The following is a 24,567-nucleotide window of genomic DNA, read 5'->3' on the forward strand; positions in this document are numbered from 1 at the left end:
TATTCTTCCCCCCATGTGGTCATAAGGAATTCTGTTTATCGGAAGCAGATAGTATCTTCTTCTTATTGACTTTTTATTCCAATTCACGACCATCACATTATGGAAAACAGACCGAAAGAGAATTGTGATGGACAATTTGCCTAGTATTTATTTTGCCTTCCGGTGTAACTTCCTCCATTTCATCAGTTGCCGACCGTCGGAGCACAGTGGTTATCACAGCGCGGTACGACTCCAGGTGTCCCGGGTTCAAATCCTGGCTTGGGCATGAGTAAACTTTTGTGGGTGCCCCTTCATCAATTTCATCATATGCCTTCCCGATGGTGTAGTGAACATCATCGCCATGTAATGAAGGGTCCGGGGTTCGATACCCGGTGGAGGCACATGGTACAGATGTTCGGATCCCACTTTAAACTGTAGGTCCAGTCCCGATTAGTTATCTGTGCATATAGCGGACCTAAAACAAGAATTCAAACAATTTCATCATATCAGCACTCATCTTCATCGTCGCTATTAACCCAAGAGGATAACGCGACGTAAAATCGAAGGAATGATCATTAATTTGAAAATATATTTATTATTAGAACGATTTGCTCAAACCTTCGTGGCTGAAATGAAATTATAAGTACGTATCTTCTTTTTAAGTGATATTTTTGTGATTTCTAATTATTAAGGGTGGATTGATTTAAACTTATAAGCGTTAGAAAGCTTCAAAACCCAGCGTACATGTTAACGCGTATTCACTACGTGCATTTTTTTCTGGGGCGCGCCCTCCTTTGCATCTGACCTTCGGATCTGTCACCTATGGCTTCGCACGTCGCAGAGGATGAGCTTGAGGTTCCAGTTCCGAGCGGGAAGCAGCGCTCTTCAGATTTGCTCCACATTTGTCCGGCATCTACTGTCCTGCATGCTTAGTTTTCTTCGTCTGGCCATGGCACTGGAATCCCGACACGAATGTAGTTATGTCACGTTTGTCCTCGTGTCTTGAGGCACCTTGTTAGTGCGCTCACCTACCAAGAAACATGCAGCAATATTATTTACTCAATTGGGCTAGGACAGTGTTGCTAACTTAGTTAATTTCTAAGCATGGTAATTCCATACCTTTGGCTGAATTGCAAAACTGGCGTACGCAAGGTTTTTTTTTTTTTTGCGGGCTGGGATTGTAAAGGTGTCTATTTCATAGCTACGTTGTAGGAGATGCAGGGGATGTTTCTTAATACCATTTTAACCTTTGTTTTTCTCCTGCGTTCTTTACTGGTTTCGTTTGAAAATTTTTGATTTTCTCAATATTTCGGGAGGGGCTGTAGCCCCATCAGCTCCAAAGTTGCTGAATTCATATAGATAGAATTCAGTATGATTATTATTATGTTATGGGAGAAGTAATGTTTACTTTAAATAATCATTGTGAGTGCTAATATGTTTTAATATCTAATATATAGAAGTGCAAGACATCGAAAACTATTCTACACCCAGACATCAAGAGTAAGCGTGCTTAGGTTGTCATCTGCAGTGCACACAGTGAAAGAACTATTAAAGACTGTAGAATTTGACAGGTTCACAGATTCATTTAGTGCACAGAAGAAAAAATACATCAAGTGCATAAATATTGTGTATATAGATGTTCATTTGATATTTTTTTATGCAGTGTATATTATGTTCAACATAATTGGAAGATGTATCCTGTTCTGAACTAATATATAATAATAGTAGTAGTAGTACTAGTGATCACTGGGTAGGAACGGCGAGTACAGAGGTACATTGAACGTGTATAAATCTTTGTAGAAGATCATATTATTCAATAAATAAATCGATTGTATTAAATAATAATGTTTTTATGCGAGTTTTGTTGTCTAATGTCGTTGGATTATACGAAAATACGTTGTTAATTCTTTTTAGGAAATGATTTATGTATAGTAATAATGTTGAATTTTATGCCACTTTTGGCTAATCGCGAAGAATGAAGAAAAGAATGAATGGTGATAAGATTAAAATGATGAAGGAACAATCACAAGGATAATACTGGCTTGTGAGTGCAGACACCAGAGCCTCGTTAGCTTGCAAGAATGCAGTCGAGGGTGTACAAGGTGGAAGAGAGGTTGACATTTGGGTGTTGACTAGAAAGTCGCTCCTTACACACCGGGAGGAGGTACACACACACACACTCTCTAAATCCTTTGATCTGAATTGTACCCCGTCAAATAATTGGAAGATGCTGCCGTCCCATATTACGATCAGGTGTGGCCATAAAATTTCAACCTCAACCTCAACCATCCCATATCTATTATTTCCCATTTAAACAGCTCAGAATTTATCTGAAATCAGCTAGATTGCATTTTTCTTCACAGGGATCTTACAGGTCAGTCTATCTAATATAACTAGTACCTTCTGTCTTGCCACTTCCAATCAGGGCACCCGTGATTGAATGCTCGTGGATGATATCGAAAGCGGTAATTATTCTTGTCGTCGCTTACATAAACAAATATTCTGCAGAAAATACTACTTCCGCATACAGCAATTGTAAATGCAATATTTGTGCGTAGACCAGTGTATGTTTAGTCATGTTGAATAAGGGTTTACAGCACTGGAACATTCGTGCGTGCCATCTACTGGCTTTTGCGTGACATTGCCTACCTTTTCGCCTACACCCGGTAGCTATTCAGTCCTTCAAACAGGCAATATGTTAATATTTGGCCCATATTGTAGCGAATGGAATTTGACCTGGTCTGGTAACTGACCAGAGGTAACGTGGACAAACACCGCTGGCAGTATCCTTTTCAAAAATATATGTGAAATTTTAATTCGATTTTGGCAACATTTGTGTGTGATATTGGATTCGAGTATTTCTGCATAACTGTATCCATGTCTTTGGAAGTTTAGTTAAGTGTAAAGGATTTTGCAGTAACTAGAAAAATGTAACTCAGTTTCATTTACTTAAAACAGTAACTGTTTATTTTAACGGTTACTTTATTCTGGAGAACTTATTTCTCTTTCTTCATATTTTATTCCCCACATCGTCTGAGTCTACTCCTTCATGCCTCCAGCCAATCTTAACTTATCTTTCAGTAGTGTTTTACCCTATTTGTGGATGATACATTCACTAAGTTCTGCGAATATAGACGTAGTTATCGGGAGATGGGGCTGGCCGGACCTCCCCCCTGGAAATTGACATTCCTTTCAAGTTAGAGGAAAGCAGAAAGTTGCTATTTTTATTGTTAATAACATCAATAAAGATAGTTTGTCTTTGAACAGAATAACCAAAGTAAAACAATCGTGAGAACGAAAAAAAAAAGAGTTTTAAACCAGGTTGTTTTCATATTCTGCCGTGTAAACCAAAGAATAGTTTTCAAAGTTCTAGGGGTGTAAGGGGTGCTCCTTCCACGTAGTGCACCCAATAGTCAACCTCACTTCCACGTAGTACACCCTGGACTGCAGAATAACGAGGCTCTGGCTACTGGCCCCATAGTCAGTATAATTTGTTTGTGTTGTCCTGTGTTTTGCCCTTATTTGTGCTGAGTGCTCCTTTACAGCCTCAGCTTTTAACGAAAGTCGGAATATTTTATGATTTTAGATATGCAACGTTCGAGTTGTTACGTGTAACGATAAGGGGCTGGACCCCGTATAATGTGACGGGTACAAAATAGCCTTAGTGCTGACGTACCCAAAATTTTAAATTAAAATCAAATCAATCAAAGTTCTAAAAATTAAGTTTTATATTAGAAGTCATGCAACATAAACTTCATGACTAAAATGACCCCCAACTTTTAAAGCTTTTTCTTCAAAGAGGTGTGTAAAATTGAATAAGAAAATTATATATATATATATGTCACGGTATCTAGTGACATGTGAAACGCAGTTCGATATAAATTATTTTTTGTTTATTGATTCATTTTATGCACAAAACATGAAAGTGTGAGGTTTGATTTATTTTGTGAATAAACTTGTATCCGAGCCAGACGTCGGGAGTTGGGGACGAGTTTTTCTTGAGTGACAGCCGCCGCCTAGAACATGACATATTTGCACCAACGCGGAGATAAGGAAAGATTATTTTCGCCGCTACCAGGCTCGAGTCGCAGCAGGCGTTCGAACCCATGTTCACGGATGACCAGGAAAACCAGCTGGAGCACAAGCCTGCAAAGATCCAGGACGCGTCGCCGACCGCGCCTTTCAAGACAATGGACAGAGGTCATTCGCATCCCCTCCAAAAGCGAAGCCAAGCTACTTAGCGTGGTTTTCAACGGACGAATTTGAATCTCTCTTAAATACGCGGTGCTACCATCCCAGAAACAGTTTTTACCCGGATTTCACAGAGAGAGCATCTCCGCGCTACACTCTCGCGTGATCATTGTTTTGTGTCCGTGGACTTTGTTTCCTTACGTACCGTGAGCGAATCGCAGATAGAGAGTTACCAGTGTGCGCCTTATTTTGGTGAAGATTACGCGGTGATTTGTTTTTTGCCAAGCGTTAACTACATAATCATGGGCGGCTAAAGGAGATTGAGAAGGGAGTCTGTCGACTTCCCTGACCCCGCAACGATGCATCGCCATCTTCCGATGAAGCCAGTCAGCCAACGCCAAAGACGACATCAAAGCCAAACACTGCCCAAAGCCCGAAGGACGTCTTCAGAACGACGCCGATCGAAGCCCGTCACCAGAGAGAGAGATTGAAGGACGACTCCAGAACGACGCCGATCGAAGCCAGAGGGAGAGATTGAAGGACGACTCCAGAACGACGCTTCCAGAACGACGCCGAATCGAAGCCCGTCACCAGAGAGATTCCGAACCGGCGCGTGACCACGTACATCCGACGCTAGTGGCAAGAGGAACGCCCGAAGTACTAAGGAGGTGCAAGTACACCAGATCGTCGCAACTATTCTTCGACGCGATCGACCTTGGAGGACAATTTCGCCACAAAGGAACCGTGTGCAAGTCCCGCGTCCAGGAGAGATGAATGACCACGCCATGTAGCAGAGTCTGGTACAGTATACTTCAGAGGGTCTCATGTCCATGTAAACGTGCGTCGTCAGTATCAACACCGTACAGTTAACGCCGAAGTCTCACTTATTCGCAAAGTTACTCAGGAAACCCCGAACCTAATCCCCGCGTCTGATAATTTTTGGTATTGTTATAAAAAAAAAAAGAGTTATTTCATGTTCAGATGTGCTAATTTAATTGTCTGCATTCAGCGTTAGAAGCTCCATTTCATTTCTTTAATATTTAGTGTAAATTGTCAAAGTGTGCTCCATTTTTTTTTGTGTAACCGACCGCCCCGTCGCGCCATTTAATTTGTCAATAGTTGACTGATGAGTCCTTTTTAATTGTGGAAAGCGTAGTTGTTTTTAGTGCAAGGTCGTGTTCGTGAAATAGTATTATTTGTTGCATAGTGGTATTTAAGGTAATTTTTGCTCGCGCCGACGATTGATTTGTGTATTTCCGGCAGCTGGAGCCAATTAAGTTTTTGCATCCCTATGTAATTGTGTAGTTGTTCTCATTGGACGAGAGAGGCTTGTGTGTAATACCCCCGTCCGAGAAACTTGTATAATGTCGTGCTTACGACTCGATGCATACGTTCATTCGAACGAAAGATTTAACCACGCCGACCCAATTGTCTTAGTTAACCGCTTTCCGAGGGCTGGCACTTAAGTTAATTTAAAAGAGCACAGGAGCTGGCAGACAAATGCCCTAAATTCACATAAAGGCTTAAAAATTAAAAGGAATGATATGTTAATGAGATCCATGATTTGTATCCATACTTCACATGTAAAAATACCTCATGTGTGTGAAAGAGAGATAGAGTGAATGTTGTGAGAGTGAGGAGGCTTTGTAAACAGTTGTTGATTGCAATAATTTTTGTTGTTACAATATATATTCACTTTTTTACCGTTCGTCAGTGTTGTTATTTGACGTTTTTCAGGTACCAGATATTATGCTATTAGTGTTTTATGATTGTTCGAATCTACAAATCAAAGGTAAACAAAACAGTGTAACTTTTCAAGGTATTAATCTCCGCCTCGCAATAGTATGACAATAAACGACCGTCTCAGTACCGAACTTGATAACTGGACCGTGAGTCACGACCGGTTTCCCGTACACATAAAGACGTTTGGCCCCGTGCCGGGGTATGATTGACACGTCATTTCGGGGACCGTGAGTGCACTCGTTACATATATATATATAATTACAGAAGGTTGTTCGCTTTATATCCGACCATTTTTGACGGGTACTCACCTTAAGAGAGACCGCGACGCCACCACCGATCATGTTCTATTGGACCCCCAGCATTGTGGACTATCGCCCGGCATCGCAGTTTCCATTGCAGCAAGCTCCGGCGCAGGACATGCATGGGAATTCTGTCCCACTCCTCCCTGCAAGCTTTCCATAGCCCATCCAGGATGCGCGGGCGGCGATGTTGAAGACGCAAAAATCCACTGGACTGGCATCTGGGCTTTGCACAGGAATGTCTTCAAACGGAATGACACGAATTCCTAATTCCTCTGCCATTTCCTGATAAAAACGTAGTCATGTTCTGGCGGTATGACACGAAGCCTTGTCCATATGGATCATCACCTGATTCGCGTCCATTGCATACAATTGTGGGGTGTCTCTCCGATAGATAGGTGTCAGAATGGAGTCTTGGAAGTATCTGGCATTCACCTTGATGTTTTTGTCCACCTTGCGTATCATCAACGTACCCTCATATCCGAATCCCGTCACAACCATAAAGCCACGAGGGAAACTTTCCCTACACTGACGAACAAAGTTGCTGCGCCCCTTGCCGTCAATGTCACGGTATGTGATCGCCCGAATGTGAACACCAGCAGTGAGATGGACATATGATTCATCCATTGTGACAACTTTCTTCCATTTGGAACCCGCCAGGTACTTTTCGTACAGTTTCCTGCAGTTCGTCTTACGTTCGGCAATGTGACGCGGTAGAAGGTGGTGTACACGGGTCTTCCGCACACACTTCAACCTGAGGCGCTTGCGAATTGTTTTGTTCAGAGTTGAAGGTGCGAGGTGAAATCTGTGGGCCATATCACGTTGAGTCGGGGGATTTTCTTTGCATGCCAATCGACGGATCCCCCTTCGCACTACGGGTGACACTTCACTTGCATCCCTTCTCCTTGTAGTTTTCGTGGGTGAATGTTTCGCAAGAGAGCCTGTTGTGTGTAACGGGCCACAATAGCTTTCGCAGTAGTCACCCCGAGTGTTAACCCATTCTCCCGACACTGTTTCACAATGCGTACGTATGAAAACTTAGCATGGAAAAGGGCCATTACGTAACCCTCCCAATACCGGTTGATTTTCGGCGCCATTTGATAACATTTACTACCAACTCTCACGCACCTACAAGGTCAGACACAACACTGCTCCCGCCAGCAGACCCATAGTTCCAGCATGATACGCCAGGTGGCAGCACCGAATCGAAGATGGTCGGATATAAAGCGAACAGTCTCTGTATAATGGATTTGGAATAATAATAGTTCATTTTTGTTCGTTTATAATTGTGATCGAATGAAAATAATTATAATCATGATTATTATTATTATTGTTATTTCTACTGTTCCCAAGTTTTATCAATAATCTATCCCCCTACAAAAATTTCCGGCGATGTCCATTAATATAGGGGACCTTTAAATTTGGTCAAAACCGGGCTGATGATAAATGCGCCCATTTGAGTTGGAGTTACTATTTACATTTCTTACAATTTAAAGGGACTTTATTTTTATTCGATAAACCTCTTGCTACTCTTGAATATCTTTTCCACCAAGAAAAGGTCCTTCACTCCTGGCCTGTCATGCTCTTACTTTAGAATGAAGAAGAGTGTACAGGCTGGACAATGAACTTTGGGATTACACCAAAAGGGACTGTCTGGAGCTCTGCCAGCTTCCGATTGTTGAGGCACGTTATTGAGCATTGTGGAAGGAGCAGATGATGTGTGAGCCTTCCGAGGAGCATCCTAGTCACCCAACACATGTATCAATGTGTTTTCAATAGTGTTGGGCGATATATCGTCCAGACGATATATCGCGATATTGAAAATATAGGCTATAGTTCGGCGATATCAACTACACGATATTTGGGCGATATATGTCGTGTCGGTGATATGTCGTGACGATATTTGGCGATGTATATCTTGGAGACAATATATCGTCACTATATTTGGCGATGTATATCGTGGAAACGATATATCGGCACCATATTTGGCGATGTATATCGTGTCGGTGATATATATCGTGTCGGCGAAATATCGTCACGATATTTGGCGCGATATATATCGTGGAGACGATATAGCTTATCGCCGATATCACGATACGGAAAAATATCGTAGCATATCGTCTGTGATAATATTTTCTTGACGAAATATCGCGATATGAAATTTCCGGTATCGTCCATCCCTAGTTTTGAACCTTTCATGTATAGTTTGGCCGATCCGCACCCACGAATAAGAAATAAATAAATATCTATTACTGAATTCATAGCTTAGTAATTAAATGGTGACTGTACTAATTCTCAAGCTCTACTAATTAGTGTGAATTCTAAATCCCACTAGTAAAATTTAGTTTGATTGTACTTGATCTACTTGGCGGACTGGTTAGCACAGCTTGCTATGATGCCATTGGTCCCTGGTTCAAATTCCGGTCTGGTCATGGGTGTTTGTGAGTCTCCCTTCATCAATTTCATCACTCATCCTCATCTTCGCGACTATCCAAAAGTGGCAGAAAAGCGAAGTAGAATAAACCAAATCAATCAAGCATCAAAAAGGTCGGTGTTAACCCCATCGGCCCATTCTTTAACACGAACGTTTATTTTGAACCTGTTTTAAACTTCAATTTTCACATGCCTATAATATGTAAAACGTATTCAAAATGCTGATGTAGAAAGTGCAGGGACTTTACGGGAGTAATCACACTATAACTCCTTAAGTCCGTTAAATACATTGAAAGCATGAGTAACCCCACACTTCACGTTCAGTATCTTGAGGCAGTGAAAAGGAAGACAAATTCGAAGATTTACAATTGAACGTAAGTTTGCACCATTGATGATGACTTTCCCTTCACTTGGCGTTTCTGTTAACAGATGAAGGTTAATTGTCCATCAAGGGAAGATGCATAAATACGTTGTATACTATTATACCCTCACAAATACGCAGCAAACTGTACATGGCTACATGCGACATAAAGATAGCACTTAGTAGTTCTCCAGTACATTAGCTTCTTTCCCTGGAGCTGGAATTTGCAAGTCACGTGATACATTTCCAGGTTAAATGAGTGAAAGGTTCAGTAAGCAGCTGAAATAATTTACCATAATGTAAATTTTTGTAAGTATCTTGTCGAAGCAATTATTCATTGCGCACGAAATGGAAGTTTTATAAATTTAGCACCAAATGGTGTAAAAGGTTGGTGGAAAGAAGGTGGAGCTGTGGTTACGGCGACAAATTACGATATGCTTCGTGGGGAGCTAATAAACAACACATCCATTACTATGATTGTGAATATATTATTATTCAACCTTTTTTTATGCAACTTTTTTTGAAAAACCAAACGTCCGTCGGATAGTATCATGTTATAACCCCTTGGGCAAAGGTGCAGGAAAGTGCAAGGATTGGTTGTTGGGGGGGGGAGTTGTTACACGGAGAGGCGATCGCCGACTCGATTTCCGGTGAGGCACATGTTCGGTTGCTTTGATGCCACTTTAAATTGTAGGTCCAGTCCCAATTAACCTATCCTTAGCATACGTTGATTTGAAACAAACTGTCAACACACTTTTGCCTTTTCAGGTGTCAAAGGGAGGGGATCGTCATTTATACTCTTCCGTTAATTGGCAATTTGTTATTAAATTTATCAGTCTCCTTGTATGGGATATTCGCCCCCTTGGTCACCCGTGGCTGGGAATGGTACCTTAACAAAGACCACATGCACTTTCTTATCCTCCCACTTCTCAGTTAACTTCCGATTGTCGTGTACCTATCCGTCGCCTCAGCAACATCAATTACATTTAGATTTAGTCCACCACTTTGGGCTAATTGCGAATATGAGGATTAGTGATAATATGATGAAATAGATGAAGGGACTTTCACAAGAAACACCCATGCCCAGGTCGTGATTCGAACCCGGCGTTTAGCGCGGTGTTCTAACCATTTTGCCACGAAGGTCGGCGCAACATAAACTAAATCGTCCAACGAATGTGTTACATTGGCACTACATTGAAACTTGCTTTGCTAAAATAATATTAGTTATGAGTATAATTGGAAGTACCGTGGTTCAGTTTGAGTAGAAACGGGCTCTTTTGACCAGTTTTCTCCAGTGCAATGGCTGTGCCTGGACTTTTTCCAGTTGAACTCCTTTGTCCTTCCGCAACGCTCCGGTGGACAGTGGCCAAGCTGGAAATCAAAACCGTGCATGCATAATTGTTGTTTTGGTAAGCAAGACCTAGATATCTCGGGCACTGCTGAATTGTTGCTTCGTATTGTTGGCATGGACACCGTTGCTTTCAATTAGAACCGACATTTGTCAACGGTCCAGTCCCCTTCCGCTGGCGTTACCTGTTCTCTGTTCTCGTTACAAAAAACCTTCGTGAAAAATCTACCGTGAAATTGAACTCGCTAGATTGTGGTGTGTCTGTCTGAACATTGACAAACACCGTTAGTGCACGATGTTTTTTTTTCTCTTCTGTCTGTGGTTGGAAAATAGTTTTTTGAAGTAAGTCATTGCCTTATAAGGGTGGAACCGGCAACATGTTTGAAAACTGAGACCAGACTTACTGTCTGAGAGTCTTGTCTCCTTCGGTAATTTGGTAAAATGTAGTACAATATATGAATATGTCGCCTAAATTACTAAATGTCTTTACTATGTCACTTATCTAGACATACCATGGGGTTGGATGCCTGAATAATTATAAAAGGGGCAGTCAAATAAAGACTTGTCAGCCACCAAAAAGTTTCATTGAAAATGTATTACCTCAAAAGTAATCTCCTTAACTGTTGGCACATTCCCACTGGGAGTCACGACTGTAAAAGCTTGTCAGCTGCTGACGGATCCACAACCTTACCCAGTCGAATACGTCCATGAATGTCTGCCAACCTCCGTAACGGAGTGGTTAGGACAGGGGTCCCGGGTTTGAATCCCGGTGTTCTTCGTGAGTATCCTTTCACGAATTTCATCATATCATCAATCATTCCCATCTTCGTGTTTAGGCGAAGAGAGAAGTAAAATAAACCAAATCAACCGATCAAAGCCCACGAATGTCTGTCTTCAAGTCGCAAAAAATGGGAGAATCACACGGGGAAAGATGTAGGCTGTAGGGAGGATGTTGAAGTTTTGTTTCTGTACCATGCACACATTTTGAACCCGTGTCTACTTTCGCTCTTCACGATGGTACAAACACTGGCACTGATAAAAGGTGACGACGATGTGTTGAAGAATATCGCAAATTTACCAACGCAGGGGCAGGATTACATGGCAAGCACTTGGTTGCATTACAACACTCCGTACGCTTGTTTACGGTTGAAAATTCGACGATGGATGTTTTCTTTTCTTGGTCGAGACCTGTATGTACTTTTTTCCCCGTTTGGCAACTCCTGCTCTCTTCTAGGAGACCCAGTGTTCATCTAAAGAACGAACTATTTATTTAAGTAGAGCTCCTAGGTGGCCAAATAGTTGGCGCTCACGCCTTTTATGCGCGCGGTCCCGGGTTCGATCCCCGGTTGGAGCCTCTAAAATTTCGGTGTTGACCCAGTGTCGTGAGGATACTTGGGGAGTTACTTGGAAAACGAGCTAGCAGGCTCCGGTATCGAAATCCAGAAAATAGCAAATGTTCTCAAGCCGTTCTCACTTCTGTTGTGTTTGTTTGTGTGTGTGTGTGTGGACTTACCCGGTGGAGGCGCATAGTGGTTCGGATCCCACTTTAAACTGTAGGTCCAGTCCCGATTAGCCTTCCTGTGCATAAAGTGGACTTAAATCACCAAATCAATCAATCTAATTATTATTATTAAATTAGGGAAAATAATTAATATTATTACTATTACATGAATAGTTAGAAAGATCGTATAAGAATAGAGATATAACAACACATATTCATTATGTAGCTCAAGGGGTCTCGGGTTCGATACCCGGTGGAGGCTCATAGTGGTTCGGATCCCACTTTAAACTGTAGGTCCAGTCCCGATTAGCCTTCCTGTACATAAAGTGGACTTAAAACAGTAAATCTATCAATCAATCATATACCTACAGTTAAATCGCTAAAATTTGTATTAAATAAACTGTCCTGGCAAGGACATTAATGTAGCAAAAATCGAATAGCTATTTATTGATCAACAAAATAATTATCTTAGATCCAAAATATCCGGATTCCCGAATTATCTTGACAGTTTTATCGTTTATCCGTTTTGCGGGATTCCCCACATACTCTTTTATTCTTCATGTTCGTTTATTTAGAGTACAGATTCGTTACAAATCTCTCATCCAACCTGCCCGTTTTACGTTTTACGGATTCTCCGCTTTTTTTTTTCTTTTTTTTGTATGTTTACCTTTTTCGCCTAGTAGCAATCTTTGTATTGCTGAGTCCAGTACAAATGCACAAAGTTTATTTGATAGTTATATTATTAATTTCAGACACCATTCTTACCAGAATAACCTTCTGTACTTAAAAAAGTAAATAGCATTACCTGCATACACAGATTATCTAAGTACTCGGATATCAGGAATATCCGTGTTAGCCTGATATTCGGATATCCGAATTATTCGTTGTTTCCGAAACGGATATCGGAATTTGAAACCTGAATCCCCTCTTTCCACGACTACTACCGTGAATAATAATCCGAAACTGATCGTGAAAGACTTCACCGGATTTTCTGGGTTCTCCAAGTGCTTTGTCTCAGTCCTCTCCTTTCAAACATTCCACTATGAAGCTTTTTCCTGTACATGTAAAAAAAAGTGGTTATATTCTCAAAGTACAATGCTCACTGTCACCTCTTTAAATTAGTGTCGCTCTTTTCACTTTTCCTTCTAGTTGCCATGTACTTGATTCCAAACAACCAGTAGTTGTCGCATACCTCCACTTTCCATTACCGGCTGCGGTCGGCTGGGTGTAATCAAATCTCGAACCTCCCTTCCTCTTTAATCTTCCCTCCCCTACCTTCTCTTGCCTTGCTCTTTTCTTTTGTGTTGATTATAACTCCGCATTTAGTAAAGTGCCAGTTCTTTCAGCCTACTCGTTTGCAACTAACTTCTTAAACCTTAAATAGTGCTTTCATGATATGGTATTGCTGTAAAGCTGGCGGTAAGCACAATTACAGGCAAAATGCATCCATCATTATTATCATTCACTCTGTTTTCCGAGATGTGAGTTTCAAGTATTGAAAGAAAAACGGCAATGAGTGGAAAGCATCTGTCGCTTCAATGGCTGACTGCGTTGAGTGGTTGACTCAGGATCTCTCTACTGTAGGTTCAAACTTTGATCCTCAGAATGAGATAGTCATATTCGACTCGAGACGAGGCTGAGACATCTATTTTCAAGTCAAGGCTAGACAGACCGGTACAGACATATTCAAGATCAGACTAGACAGAGACAGATATATTCAAGTCAAGACTATACAGAGACAGATTTATTCAAGTCAGGACTAGACCGAAACAGCTATAATCAAGTCCGGACTAGATCGAGACAGCTATTATTAAATCCAGACTAGACTGAGACAGATATATTCAAGTCCAGACTAGACGGAGACATCTGCATTGAAGTCTAGTCTAGACAGAAATAGATATATTGAAGTCCAGATGAGATCGAGTGAACTATTTTAAAGTCCAAACTAAACCTAGAACACCGTAATTATCAATAGAGACGTGATCAAGCAGAAACCGGAATTTTCAACTTGAGACCGAGAGCGAGATAGCAATTTTCATTCAAAAAACGAAACTGCCAAATCTCTTCTCCTCTCACTATTATCCCCCTTGACCGTTCAGCACGGAGATGGAACTGGTCTCGTACACACGGGATGACAGGTAATAGAGCCAGCTGATGGAAAGGAGAGCTTGCTGATAGAATTAATACAGAGCAAAACAGATTAGAACGACCAGGAAGTGCCGTAGGAGCTTGCATTATTCCCCTCTGCGATCCTCCTTTTCCCCGAATCCCCCGCCGCTGGCGACCCATTAATTTATTATTAAATATTCACTCCACGTTTCCCATCACGGAGGCTGGGGCTTGATTGGAATCATGCAGTGTGGAATGCAATGGAGATTCTTCCCAATGATAGCCGATACAAGTAATTTCGCCTCCGCACTTTCTCAGAGTTAGCATATGGTCCTCCGGTTGAAATCACATGTCGGACGTTACCTCACGTATGTGGAAGCAGGAAATGAGATTTCCATCAAGGAAATATCTAAAAGTGCACTACACTGCACCTTAGAATATGCTTGTGTTTTTCTTATTTCTTGGAAAGTTACTTTTTACAACTAACTGACTTACTTTGAGCCGTACAGTATGTGTTTCATATATGGATTTCATGCCAGTTGTTCTTTTCCTTCACTGGCTTGGTTTTTGTTATTTAGCATCGCTTTTCTACCACTTTTGGATAATCGCGACGATGAAGCTTAGTGATGATATGATGATATTGAAGGGAGACACTGAAAGAACATGTATGCCCAGGCCGAGATTCGAACTCGGTACCCCTGGCGTCGTAACGCATTTGCTTTTCCTTCTCTGGCGACCTAAACAAATTAACATTAATTTTCATTAAACTGTTATTAACTTCATACATTTTAAATATTGAAATATAAAGGCAATAAAACTGAAATCAAACATCTACACTTAAAGATTAACATTTTTAATTTTATTCTTTTTAGCAAGCACGAATTGTGTCCTAAAATATAATATTGTTCCCATAATTTTAATAATCATGAACTCGGACATTCTTCACGCGAACATTACAAAAACCTGGCTGAAGTAAATTTCCTTCCATGTGAAAATGTGAATATAAGTAAGTCTTATAGTTACTTGAAAAAGTATCTGATTTACAGTTACTAAATGCAAAAAGCAACTACTTGTGGTTATCGTTACTCCAAAGAAGTTAATTTTGCCTGTAACTGCATTGGCTAAAAATTAGAAAAATCCTGTCTGGTTTCCCCGAACTCCGATCTTCAGTAACTACTAATATATGTCTTCTTGAAACTTTTGTTACCATATTCAGTCAATAGTTGTTTTTTTTTTACTTGAGTTTTTGTTTCAAGTGTAATTTATGCACGTATAGGCTAATCGGGACTCGACTTACAGGTTTAAAGGGTATCCTTATCACTATGTGCCTTCACCGCATATCGAACCCGGGATCCTACGTCGTCGGGAAGGCTCTAAAGTTTAAGTCCAATCTCTGCTCAGATAGGTTACTCGGAACTGGACCTACAGTTTAAAGTGGGTTTCGGACTATTGTGCAATGTGCCTCCACTGGGGATCGAACCAGGATCTCTTGTTTGCACCATAGTCAGCTGTGATTATAGGATGTAGAATATGGTGGTTTCGAGGTCCGAGAAAGAAATTTGCTTTGCCTTTTAACCACTAATCATAATTTGTTTTTTTCTATTACCGACGGAGTGGTAAGCACAGTGCGCTACAACGTCAGGGGCCCCTGTTCGGATCCCGGCCTGGGCATGAGTGTTCTTTGTGAGTGTCCCTTCATCCATTTCAACGTAATGTCACTCATCCTTATCTTTTCGGCCTTCCCGATGGCGCAGTGGTAGCGTCGTCACCTTGTAATGAAGGGGTCCCGGGTTCGATTCCTGGTGGCGGCACATACTGGTTCGGATTCCACTTTAAACTAGGTTCAGTCCCGATTAGCCTTACTGTGTATAAAGTGGACTTAAAGCACCAAATCAATCCAATCATCCTCATCTTTGCAATTAGCCAAAAGGAAATGGAAATACAGGACGTAATAATTCAGCAATACTCGATCGAAGTTTAAATACATGTTGAGAGTTGCTGCAAGTGATTTAGTATTATCCGAATCGGAAAGACGAATTTTTGGAGCCGCATGGCAAGAGTTAATGAACAGGATATGGATGAGCAAGGAAACCAAACGGGTTGATCTAGGCGAAGGAAGATATGCGGACACAGACACCGTGATGTAAGCGTGCAGGTACGCGTGTCTTCGGATCCTCCAATAACTCACACTCTGTTTACATATTACTTCCGTTCGAACCTCAAGCAACCCTGAGGGGAAGTAGAGACGAACAAGTGCAAAGCATTTCCGCGAGAATCCACCTTGCGCAGGTAAGCGCGCTTTGTGAAAGTGGCAGGCAACATCTTCGGTGGAGTCGCTCTGCAAAGGTTGCGCCGAGCGTTCGCCGAAGCGAGACAGTACGACGGCTGAAGCCATAGGCGCCGGGCACGCACACGTATTCAGAGAGCCTACTAACACCACGTGAGATCGTGCTGTGTTTCCTCGCGATCAGAACCGGTTCGGATCGTTCCAGGGGGACTGAATGCATAATCGTGTGGCTTCTGTGTTGGTCCTGATGATCAATCCGCAAGTTTCGTTCCAGCAAAACCGTGGAGACAGCTAGGAATTTTGTGTGTGTGTGGTGTTGAATTGTTTCCGTTGTGGCGTTACTGGGGCTCTGCTTTACGTGTGCTGGTGTCTGGTTCATGTACAGTGTTGTGGTAGTGTAATGATCGCACCGATGAAGATGGTCGATAGTGCTCTAGGGTGACAACTCTGTAGAAAAGACCTTTCTTGCAGACATGTATCGCATCAGACTATACATAGTCCCTGAGCGCAAGGAGGAACTAGAAGATGACTCTAGTTCTGCCTCGGAGGACTCTGAAGTTACCCACTGCCGAAACTTAGTGCGTCGTGTCTCCTTCGTGGATGGCGATCTCTTGCCCAGCATGAACTGCTGGTGGGCCGAGAGGGGGCAGCCCCGTCGCCCCAGGGTCACCGTGTCTCACCATGCCCCGAAAATGACCCATCGCCACACGCGAGTGACCTTCCGCGACCCCCTCATCCAGGAGAGCGAGATGCCTCCCAGGAAGTGCAGGAGCTTCACCAATGTCGCGAGCCATATTGTGCAGCGGAACAACAAGGTCAACTGCAAAAAGGTAGGTCTCTTCCCTGCTAACATCGCTGCTACTGGGTGAAGGTCGCTGTCATTGTTGTCGTCCCGTGCTCTTCTGAAGGCCACCTTTATCTCTTGAACAAGATCGTTTCAGGGATGTAAGGGGTGGGTGACCTTTGAAAAGAGGCTCTGGTGTGTGGATATGCGGCCAGTATAGTCTTCTGTAGGGTTGGGTGTTGTCCTATGTTTTGTCCATATTTAGTGCCCATTTACAGCCTCAGCTTTTAACATGTGTCAGGAGATTTTAGATCTCAGAGACAGATTATAGCTCGGGAGTAAGGGCTGGCGGCAAATTGCCTAAGTGCTGACTCAATTAATCGTTTCAGATGCTGACCAGGGAAGAGGAGGGCCATAGGTGGTAGAATTGGTCTAAGGCCTGGGCAAAGATACCGATACATTCTCAATTGCATTCCATTCCTTCAATACCCGAAGTAATCCTGAAATCCACTTTCATGTTCATATAGGCTAATCGGAATTGTGTGTACGGATCAATGTGTCTGTCCCTTCCAGGAATTGAACCGAGGCACCTAGGTCACAAGACGAGCGTTAGTACACTATCGGTATCCACATACGCTATAACCTTATTCATTCGATTGGCGGTGGAGGCATGGAACGCACTGGCTTAAACTTGGCCAAAGTTGTACACTACTGGGAGGCGCATTCATATTTTCAGTTACCTGTTCTGTATTCTTCATGTTAGCCAGAAGGTACACTGCCTAGTGGCGTGCCCAGAAATTTTGTAAATGGTTTGTTTTATTTATTTCAGTAGCTGCTATGTTTTACCATCTCTTGCGTGTCTCGTGGGAACACAGGTCCTAAGTGGAAAGTGGTTTATAACAGAAACATACCATATTGTAATTCTCCAAAGCAGGCCTCCCCGATGGCCTAGTGGTAACATCGTCGCCTTGCAATCAAGGCGTCCCGGGTTCGATATCCGGTCGAGGTACACAGTGATTCGGATTCCACTTAAAACTGTAGGTCCCGTCAGGATTAGCATTTCAGTGCATAAAGTGGACTTAAAAACAAAACAAAAACTTTCTCCCCCTCCCTCCCCCCTTATAGCATTGACGCTGTCATTGCAGGGCTGGTGTACATGCACACGGTTTTGAAAAGAAGTTTATATTTCAATTAGAATTTTAATTCTTTATTCATGGTGTTTTTTTTTTATTGATGTTACAAATCTCCAGTTCACAATTACTTAATAACGTGATATATCCGCGATGGTCCAGTCGGTAGGGCGTCTGACTGCCACCCGAGAGATCCAGGTTCGATTCCCGGGATGAGTAATTTATGGTGGAATCTTTACAACAATATCCCTACATGAATCGCTCCTGTGCTTCACCCAGTCTCTAATAATGACCGGGAGAGGGGTAAAACCGAGACGGAAATTGGGTGGTATCCAAAAATATTTAATATTTATCGTGGAGGAGGGTCGAAATTCATAAAACTCAGCATTTGTTTGCATTACTTACGGCGTTTTCACCGATACACGATTCGTGATAGAGACAATGTACGATGATGACGCCGCGGATGAAAGGACAAGCAGAAACATCATCCCAAGTCTCTGATTTCTACTCCCGACTTATAGCTATGGAGCGTGTCACACTAACCCTTAGGTCCCCAAGGTCAGCGTGAGTCCTGTTGCCGGAACTTTCCACATTCGATACGAGAAGTATGTTCCAATAAGTATGCTGTCCTTTATTTCAAAAGCTGAGAAGCATCATGTCTAGAAACCGTGCAGAGGAAGTGGCCTCTGGTTGTGGCGACGGGAAGTTCTTATTAACCTAATAATAATAAGAATTTGAATAATGTTAAGAATCGTGGGAATTGTGTAGATGCACGATGGAGAAAGTTAAATCGAATGCGAATGACGTAGATCGAGATCCTCATGTGTGGTTGTAGCTTGGGGGCTGGGTTTCAGAAATGTTAAATAATGTGTATGAACTTTCTGAGCCGAAATTCAAACCTATATGCCTATTGGGCAGACATTTGACTTTCCTTGCCATTCTTTCTTTTCTTATTAATTTCCTAACATAGTAATTAAGATGATGACGACGATATCGATAGCTTAATCGTTATGGGTAAAATCGAAACGGTAATAGAGGGTTCAAGATCCAAGAATCCATAAATTCTAATGGGTTCCATTGGCTTCCGTAACAGGACCGGAACTTTCTTTCTCGCACAATTTAAATTCGGTCCAAGTTCCGTACTGTTTCATTTCAGTACCGAACTTGGACCGTACTTAAATTGTTATAGATTGTTTGATTGATTGAAGTTGAAATTTTGGGTGCGTTAGCACTTATTATATGGGGTCCAGCCCCTTACCATAACTGAAATGTAACTAACATAACTGTAATGTCGAGGGACTAAAATATTCTTACTTAGTTAAAAGCTGAGGCTGTATAGGAGCACTCAGCACACATAAGGACAAAACACAGGACAACACACACAGCCATACGAGGGTTATATTGGCTGTAGGCCCAGACACCAGAGCCTCGTTAGTCTGCAAAATGCTGTCCAGGGTGTACTACGTGGAAGGGTCGCCCTTACATTTCAAATTGATATGGGAACCCGGGACCGAATGGGAATAAAAGGTTCTTTACGGTCCAGAACCCATTTATACTTTCTGATTTTTCTCTCTCGGACCGAAAATGAATTTATTTACAATTCCTGGACCTTTATCAACCCTGCTTGGAAGTCCTGGAAAGAGCTAAACAATCAGAGAATGTAAAATATGGCTACTGTTCTTGACTGAATGTGAAATTGATTTGATTTGATTTGATTTGAAGTTAAAATTTTGGGTGCGTCAGCACTAAGGCTATTTTGCACCCGTCACATTGTACGGGGTCCAGCCCCTTATCGTTACACACAACAACTCTAACGTTGCATAAATAAAATCATAAAATATTCCGACTCTCGTTAAAAGCTGAGGCTGCAAAGGGGCACTCAGCACACACAAGGACAAAAGAACAGGACAATAGAAACAAAATTATACTGGCCATGGGGCCAGTCGCCAGAGCCTCGTTAGTCTTCAGTCCAGGGTGCACTAACGTGGAAGTGAGGTTGACATTTGGGTGTACTACGTGGAAGATCACCCCTTACACCCCTGAATGTGAAATTAAACCTTAACTTGATACACCAGGTGGGTGTGCTAATGATTAAAAATACGCAATTGAACTTACGGCGTTTCTTAGAACTGGAGACAGTGTGTTCATACACGAACTTGTCTCAAAGTTAACTTTGTAACCCCCAAACAGAAACGTTACTTCACTGTTTTATGCTCCCCTCCCCCTTTTCTTCCTTTCACTTATAGGGCTTTATCCTCAGTTCAGATCAGAAAGTAACCCATTCTCATCTGAGTATCCATTCAACGATTTCATCTAACGTAATATTCATAATTATGATGACACAAAATTCGGATAACAGATAACCGGATTTCAAATTATCCTATATCCGTTTCGGATGCAACGGATAATTTGGATATCCGAACAATATGGATATGTCGTAATCAAGGAGTCCCGGGTTCGATGCCCAGTGTAAGCACATTGTACAGTGAGAAAATGGTAACGTTTAAAGTGCGATCCGCGTTTCGAACGTCGTGATTCGCTTGGTTAATGCACCATGAACGGATTGTCAGCTTGCATTTTACACCAGAGGTTTTAAAACAGTTACCTAGGTACCTAGGTGGTCCAGCGCTCGTATGACCTTCGGAGGTTGCACAGAAGTGTATCATTTTTAACATGCATGTGTTAAACCCTTGCCCGATCCCAAATCACAGGTGACAGCACCTTCTCGTTACGCCCAATTGCAACCCTGTGGTTGCTTCGGTGAGGAGAGAATTTGTCTGTGTCCCTCTACCAGGCTGGTCTGTAATTTGTGGTCTGGAGCAACGCGAGTCCCCAGAAATGGCAGGCAATCATTGTTTGGATGTTTAGCTTTCGGCTAATCACGTCCTCACGAACAAGGGATTTTTTTCCCTTCGAGGGATCTTCAAAGTTTCTCGGAGCGTAAACGCTGTGGTTACGAAAGGTGACTGATTATTACTACGGAAATCACTGAATCTGCGCGGTTATGGTCTTTTAAGGATGAGATGAGATGCGACCTTGAAGAATCGAATACTTTTCTCTCTCTCTTCTTTGTTGGCATTCCTGGCCCTCTTTGGACCCCTTCTCCCCTCCCTCTCTGTGTTACACGCATCGTTTTTCTCGCGTGTATCTTCGAATATCCGTGACGTAACGATTAGGATGGTCCATGTTTGCTTTGCATATTTTTTCATGTGGTAGGCACTTCGGAACATACAACTTTTTTTCAAGTCGATAAATGATGGTAGCCATTATGATTTTTTAGGCTCATTTCCTGGGTGGGCTAAAATCGAGAGTCCCCCTAAAAATACGTCACTGCATGCTACTGCTCACATCACTCGATTCTAGAAGAATCCAAAGTCATCATGCCCGACCTCCGTGGCGGAGTGGTTAGCACAGCGCGCTACGACGCCGTGGGTCTCAGCTTCGAATCCCAGCCTGGAAGTTCTTTTTGGGTGTCTATTCATCAATTTCATCATATCACCACTCAACCTCATCTCCACGATTAGCTAAAAGTTGGAGAAAAGCGAGGTAAAATAAACCAAATCAGCTAATCAACTAAAGGCATCACAACTACTAGACTAATGAGATCTTCCCATTGGAAACAAACTCAAATGGTCAGCGGGTTTCCCTGATCGCGTAGTGGTAACATCGACGTATTGTAATCAAGGAGTCTCGGTTTCGATATCCGGTGGAAGCACATAGTGGTTCGGATTGCACTTTAATCTGTAGGAGTGCAAGGGGTGACCTTGGTATCTACAGCATTGCAGACCAACGAAGCTCTGGTGTCTGGACTCACGGCCAGTATAATCTTCTGTGGGACTTGTGTTTGCGGGGGGGGGGGGGGGGGTTGCTGTCTATGTCTTTGTGATTGTCCTTCCATCCATTTAATCTTATCACCATTCCTCACCTTCGCTATTAGCCAAAAGTGGCAGAAATGCGAAATAAAATACATAAATTCAATCCATTTAAGCTGCAAGCCCAGTTCCGATTACCCTATCTTTGCATAAACTTAAAAACTTAAGTGGACTTAACTCTTATCCAAATGGTCAGCATTTTGACTTCCGCATTCGCTCATCCGTCCAAAGTTCCAAGTTTCATTCCCGGTACGAGCGTGCTCGTGTCAACCAGTCCCCACTCTATTTAAACTCTTCGGTGCAATGAGCATGCCACCCTATCAGACAAGTCAGTTTTAATTTCCTGTACATTCACACCTCGCTGCGCGCCATATTCGGATGATCCTGTTAATTTCGTTTTTGCTTCCGCGATCCTTCTCATCTCATGCCACGTTATCTGCTGACTCCCGACAAGTTCTAGTCTACATTCCTTCCTTTCTGTATTTCAATTGCCCTATTGAAACCGGCTTTACTTAGAGAAAGAATCACTGTAATACTCTCCAATTGTCCACTTGAACTTTAATAATGGCGGCAAGGCTATTTAGGGGAAAACATTTGCTTTTGTTCCGTCCTCAACGTCCAAAAGAAATGCGGTGCTGTTCTATAAGGATAGTCCAGTTTAGCAAGCTTTCTCCGTTTTCACATGAACGGCTGTTTCAACTGGCAGGTACCATAATCTTTCGTAGCACTCAGAAAAAAACGAATGAATTAGAAGTGTTGTGTCTCGGCAAGTGATGTTGACTCCAGACTGACAAGTTACAAAACATGCCCCAGGAGTCGGTGAAAGTTCAGTTCGTCTGTAGCGACAATCCTTTGGTACAAGTTGGCTACCGATGCCCCTGGCATTTGTCCTAGAGTATGATGCTGCTTTCAAGAAGTGCAAGTGTTTCATGGACTATTAGAAGGTGCACATTTGGTGTCAATTGTGCCGAAAAGTTTTTGAATATTGTATTCTAGAAAGTGCATCCCTTTCTCCTGTGGCAGCTGCATTGCAAGCAGCCCTTTTTGTTAAAAAATAGCAATAAATGTGCTTAGATTCCTTTGTATAAATATTTATCTAATCAATTTGATTTCATTTACTTAGCCATTCGCGAATATAAGAACGAATAATGATATGATGAAATTGATAAAGGTACACTCATCCCCAGTCCGGAATTCGAACCCGGTCACTGGTGGCGTTTGTTTGAATTGTTGTTTTAAGTTCACTTTATGCACAGATAAGCTAATTGTTACTGTGCCTACAGTTTTAAGTGTGATCAGAACCACTGTACAATGTGCCTCCACCGGGTATCGAACCCTTTGATTACAAGGCGACGACGCCGGAAGGGGGGGGGGGGGCGTGTGGTGTCGTAGCACGTTGTGCTAACATCTCATCCACGAAGGTCGGCTTTGTCTCTCTTATGAATGAATGAAAACAATGTATTTGCCTTATTTGGTAGACGTGTTGCTCTTCAATCGTTACTCTTTCCGTCCATGTATTGATGAAAATTGCTGCGCAAACTAAAGTAACAAATTTCAGGAGAACCTGCCGAGGCTAAGGCGTTGAGAAACACTAGTTTAAAGTCGAGCGGAAACATTCAGAGATGTGTTCACCGAATGTACAGATGCCTATTTGTCTGCAGAATAATATTTTCTGGAAGTAGATATTTTGCTCGTATTATTTGTGCTTTTCATCGGAGCAGCGCATAACACAAGGCCAACAGCCCAAAGCGAAATCCAGCCACACGTAGAGTTCCATCTATCCCAGCTATTCTGTCCTGGGAGGATCCGAAGTCAACAACGGGTCAAGGTTTCTGAGTGTGTTTATGTAGGTGTGCAGCAGCTACGGAACCGGGTCCTCTCCTTTTACTGCTTTGTGCTACTCCCTAATGAGCCGGTACTCTTGTACACCTACCGTTAGACTTATCTTTTATTGTGGGGCTATTTTTAGTGGAATTCCAGGCCCGTTTCCTGCTTCCAGGTATACCCTCTGTCCTGAGCCATCAGCTAAGCTGACATGAGATGTGGATTCAACTCCCCCTTACTTCTGTCATGTCATCTGTCGTTGACGACGATGGCTCGAGAGCTGATAATCTAAAAAAAATATTTGTTATTGAGTTATTGTTTTAAGTCCACTTTATGCACATATAGGCTAATCGGGACTGGACTACAGTTTAAAGTAGGATCCGAACCACTGTGGCCTCCCCGATGGTAGCGTCATTTCCTTGTAGTCAAGAGGTCCCGGGTTCCATATCCGGTGGAGACACATGGTGGTTCGGATCCCACTTTAAGCTGTCCCAGTCCCAGTCCCGATTAGCCTTACTGTGCATAAAGTGGACTTAAAACATAAAATCAACCAACCAACCGTACACACGTCAAATGTATTTTTGTCTCCAAGATCGTTGTCATGCACATCACGGATTTACTGTGCGTGCCTGGGTGCAAACCATATTTGTGGCATATTGACGGTATTGTTGCTGATCTTGAACCCCAAGGAAGTTAAAATATCAAC

At 42.4% G+C, this 24,567-nt stretch overlaps 1 protein-coding gene across 2 annotated transcripts in view; it reads left to right on the forward strand.

Moving 5' to 3' along the window:
• Positions 1-24,567, forward strand: part of LOC145997442 (rhotekin-like) — a 286,448-nt gene that overhangs the window by 18,326 nt on the left and 243,555 nt on the right. The window contains exon 1 of one of the 2 annotated variants that reach the window (XM_083134490.1): positions 16,351-17,081. The exons of the other annotated variant lie outside the window; for it this stretch is intronic. Coding sequence (XP_082990616.1) covers positions 16,725-17,081 — 357 coding nt within the window. The 5' untranslated portion in view covers positions 16,351-16,724. Of the gene's footprint in view, positions 1-16,350; positions 17,082-24,567 lie in introns of those variants that run through there. 2 annotated transcript variants of the gene reach the window in all.

Source organism: Lepisma saccharinum, chromosome 1 (genome assembly GCF_977018435.1).
Source record: "Lepisma saccharinum chromosome 1, izLepSacc3.1, whole genome shotgun sequence".
NCBI lineage: Eukaryota > Metazoa > Arthropoda > Insecta > Zygentoma > Lepismatidae > Lepisma > Lepisma saccharinum.